Raw genomic sequence first — 4606 nt, 5'->3', positions numbered from 1 at the left:
CTTCTTATTCTTACCCAAAAATACAAAATGGAAGAAAGCGTTAAAACTGAACACAATCTTGCTACTCAAGTTGTGCATGAACATTTTTTATATATATTTATTTGCTTCTTTTCCATTTTGCATTTACTTGTACTTTTACTTTCAATACTTAAGTACGTTTAAAAAATACTTTTCGAACTTAAGTACAATAAATATAACATACTTTAAGACTTTTACTCAAGTAATATTCTAAACGGTGACTTCAACTTCTACCAAAGTAATTTTCTGGTAAGATATCTGTACTATCTGTACTTGAGTATGGCTTTCAGGTACTTTATACACCACTGAGTTTATCATTGTTTATTATAGTACTGTTTACGTTTGTTTCTTTTTTTTTGTATATGCCTCAGCTGCAAACCTTCAAAACTGCAGCCCCCTGTAAGACAGTGAAGGATCTGACCTCAGGGGCAGCCATGTCTCAGGCTCTGCATCAGATGTGAGTGTGTTTACATTTATTCACTGGCAGATGCTTTTATTCAACGCAACTTATATAGCTTTCGTTGTATTTATTTCATTACTCATGACTTCAACGTTGCTAGTGCCATGTACTACCATTTGATCTGCAGTGTTTCTTTGACTCATCCTTTCATACTTAACTGTGTTTTACATTTCTCACTCGCCCCCATTTTTTGTTTCCTTCCTTGCTCTACTAAATCAGATTATTTTTTTCCAGGTCAGCATTACAGATTTATATCTCAGCTTGTCAGTGTGTGAATATTTTATGACTTGCATTGGGTTGTGGGTAGTCCTCAGTCATATTACCTGAAACTAGGGATATGCCGGTATCAAATTTTCATGTTGCGATTAATTGCTAATACTTTTATCACGGTATATGGTATTATCACGATATTGAAATTTAGTTGCAAAAAAGTGTTATCATAATACAGTATAACAGGTTTAATAATTTTTTATAACAAAAATAACTGAACATTTAAATAGGCCAACAATAAAGCAATACACAAAAAAAATTTATAGGCTAAATTAAAAAAAACTACACGGATTAAAGTGCAAAAGAATTATAAAGACCAATAGGTATCACTTTACAATAAGATCTCATTAGTTAACCTTAGTTAAAGCATTAATATTCACAATGGGCAATACCTACATTTGCATATTAATCTTTGTTAAAAAATACAACTCTTAGTTCATGTTAGTTCATTAAATAACACAGTTGCAACTTTTGATTTTAAGAATGTGTTATTAAATATTGGAATTACCTAAGATTAATGAATGTTTAGAAGAATTTTTCATTGCCAGTTTGTTAACTAATGAATTAACTAATGTCAACTAATGAAGCCCTAATGTAAAGTGTGACGAACAATAAAGAATCAAAACACTTTCAAACAATATTTTTTGCGTGTTGTAGTCACTGATCTATATATAATGATCAGTGGTTGTAGTCCAGATTAAAATGTAAAAAAGTTTGAAAATAAATAGTCTGTTAAGTCTAAATATCTAAGTATTTGACGCTGTGATTAACACCATAGCGAATACAAAAATCTGAATGGCTATTTAAATCATTTAAATAGGTTTGGGGTTTCTGGGTTAACGGCTGCATTTCTGCTGTTCAGCGCCATCTGCTGTCAGAGAGTGAATGTGTTTTCATCCAGAGCGTCTCACGCATTCCGCCATGCGCTTCTCATCCGTGCTTGTTTATATCTGAGTGCGCATGCGTGTTTGACGCAGCATACAGCAGTGTTGTGACCAGTTGATGGGAAAAGTATTCTTAAAATGCATTCAAAATTCGGAATAATTTGTAATAAATAATTATTATAATTAAGTGCCCACGATAACAATATCGTGCATATTCATTATCGTGATATATCGCATTACCGAATACCGGCACATGTCTACCTGAAACACATTATTTTTTGTTGAATAAACATTCAAGTTTAGTGAAATTTATATATATTTATCAGAGAGTCTGGAGAGCCTGAGAATGTGACGTAATTCTGATTATATTAAAGTAGGAAGGGATAAGAACAAAATATATTTGATTTCATTTTGCCAACTGATCTGAATGAAAGCCTCTAAAAGTATCTGAATTAGATAAGACTGTGCTGCACTGTTCAGTATATTTCAATTACAGAGATCCTTCATGGTTCAATGAGAGCTGGCTGGCCCGCATTAAAGAGGATGTTGGAGATAATGTGAGACTCAAGGTAGACTTATTTTTCTTTTATGCCTTTGTGCTTAAATCTAATTTTGAGAACATGCCAAATATAATGTGTTAGTCAAAGCTAAAGTCTTTGTTTCTCTCCATTTTTACAGATGAACAATCTAAAAAAGATCCTGCAGAGGATTGTTGATTATTATAATGAGGTAAATGACACACTGTTTCAGATATCATCAGTCAGACTTTAAAGGTGCAGTAGGAGATCTTGGGAAATGCTAACTTTAGCCTGATAGCACTGAAAGCGAACTTCCCACCCTCCCTGCAATCGCCGTCCAAAGCCACACCCCCTGAACGCATATACGCTCTCAGACCAGAATACCAGAGACAACATTACTACAATAGGCTACATCAGCGGTTCCCAATAATAGATAGAATCTAGTTTTTTTTCTGTCTTTTTTTCTTTCTTCCAAATCTATGCACACTCCAGATCAGTAGGTGGCGGTAATGCACCTTTTGACCGTAAGTGCCCTGCGAAGTGGACATCACCGTATATTCCGCCATGATTCTAGTTCGAAGCGAGCGTATATGTTCCATACAGAGGGCATTAAATTGTGCGAGATGTAAATTTAAATGGTATTTATTTACAGAGGTATATTATGTCACACTTCACACTTCTCTAGTAAGTTTCGTCTGTGTGTGAAGACGCTGCACAGCACAAATCCATGAATGAATGTTCCAAAATGAAGTAAACTTCAACGGACATGCAACATATGCAGAGCGGGGGGGCGCGAGGACTGGAATTGGGAACCGCTGGGCTACATCATGTGTCATTCACCGGCGTGCATGAACGTGCTGATGACGTATCCTGTCTGCGCGAACAAGGTGCGCAGAGGTATGCAGATACATACGTTGACAGGCAGGTAGGAAAGCCAATTAAAACGCTCGGACCGAGCGTTTTGATTGGACGAACATTTCTTGGTCCTACGCTTTACACAAAATATTTAAATACAGGTAAATACATTTCGACCACTTAACTTAATGATTGCTATCGGGATGTGTAGAGACTTTCAACCAGCATAACAAAAAATGTTTCTGAAGACAATCACCTATTGAACCTTTCAGAATTAGCCTTTCATCTGACACAAAGCATTCTGAATTCACACATTCCTACAGTCACATGTTGGACGTTTAATTGTATGACTGTGTTAATGCCTGCAATTTGTTTTCATTATTTATTTCAAAGATTCAATAACTGCTTAAACTGATTCATTCTAATAATGAGTATGTGTTCTGATCACTTTGGGTTCAGGTTTTGGCTCAGAAGATCACAGATTTCCCTCTGCCTGATCTGGTGCGTGTGGTAGAGCAGTCTGATCAGGTAGAGCTGGGACGCCTCCTGCAGCTCATCCTGGGGTGTGCAGTCAAATGTGACAGGAAACAAGGTAGTTAAATGGATAGTTCACCCAAACCTTAAAATGTTGTTATTTACTATCATTATGTACAGCTATTTTCCTGGTGATGCATATATATTTCATTATTTTAACCTTGTGAGATTGTTTTGTTGTTCAGATTATGTCCAGATTATCATGACTTTGGAGGAATCTGTACAGCATGTGGTGATGACTGCTATTCAGGAGGTCAGATTCATTTTATTCAGGTGTTTTTAAGTGGTCATATATATATATATTCTTTAAAAAAGAATAAAATGAATTTCAAAGCTTTTTGTATTGATTACAGCTTATGAGCAAGGAGACTGTGTCTCAGTTAGGAACAGAATATCCTGGAGATGTTGAAAAACGGGTAAGAAATACAGACATATAACATCATCACAGTGTCAGTGTGAGAAAGTCAGTGTTGATATTGTTGTTAAATGTAGTATATTGTAGTATTGTTCAATGATGCTGTTTTTTTGGTAGTTAAAGAAAGCCTTGGAGGATCTGACTGAAGTCATGGCAGAGAAAGAAGAGTTGGCACAGCGCTGTCAGGAGCTCGACATGCAGGTGAGGGGTTTGTATTAACAAAGATACAATAATATTAGGAATGTTAAAAGTCAAGTCACAAGTTATATACAGTAATACACAGATTTCAAAGGGCCTTACAGTAATAAACAGGAAAATAAGTGTTAAAATTCCTCAGTAATGAAATGACTTCAATTTCAGTTGTAAATCAGCTCTACAAAAAAAGCAATGTCATTATTCAGTTCAATTTAGTTGATTCAATTCAGTTCTATAACCGTGTCATAGTAGCAAATTTTATACGTTATGAACTAAATTCTGCTATAAAGCTGCTTGACAACTATTGATACTTTTGTGACAGACTTAAGTAAGATTGTGGCAAAAATTGTTCATGCATCGAAACCAAAATGGCACATAAATATTATTACTATTATTACTTGTTTTAGATATGAATATACACAGGTGCTGAAATATTTACAAGCTGCCTACATAAAAA

The 4606-nt window shown here is 35.1% G+C and overlaps 1 protein-coding gene across 1 annotated transcript in view; it reads left to right on the top strand.

Annotated features, from left to right (window-relative positions):
- Positions 1 to 4606, top strand: part of LOC107737379 (protein Hook homolog 1-like) — a 17691-nt gene that overhangs the window by 3216 nt on the left and 9869 nt on the right. Inside the window, exons 2-8 of the mRNA XM_016548862.1 lie at positions 390 to 475; positions 2129 to 2201; positions 2311 to 2361; positions 3465 to 3597; positions 3725 to 3792; positions 3893 to 3955; positions 4072 to 4155. Of these exons, the coding sequence (XP_016404348.1) occupies positions 390 to 475; positions 2129 to 2201; positions 2311 to 2361; positions 3465 to 3597; positions 3725 to 3792; positions 3893 to 3955; positions 4072 to 4155 (558 nt within the window). The remainder of the gene's footprint in view (positions 1 to 389; positions 476 to 2128; positions 2202 to 2310; positions 2362 to 3464; positions 3598 to 3724; positions 3793 to 3892; positions 3956 to 4071; positions 4156 to 4606) is intronic.

This window comes from Sinocyclocheilus rhinocerous, unplaced genomic scaffold (genome assembly GCF_001515625.1).
Source record: "Sinocyclocheilus rhinocerous isolate Xijiao unplaced genomic scaffold, SAMN03320098_v1.1 scaffold1035, whole genome shotgun sequence".
Taxonomy (NCBI): domain Eukaryota; kingdom Metazoa; phylum Chordata; class Actinopteri; order Cypriniformes; family Cyprinidae; genus Sinocyclocheilus; species Sinocyclocheilus rhinocerous.
The sequence above is the reverse complement of the archived record's forward strand: the minus strand, read 5'-3'. Positions and strand labels throughout refer to the sequence as shown.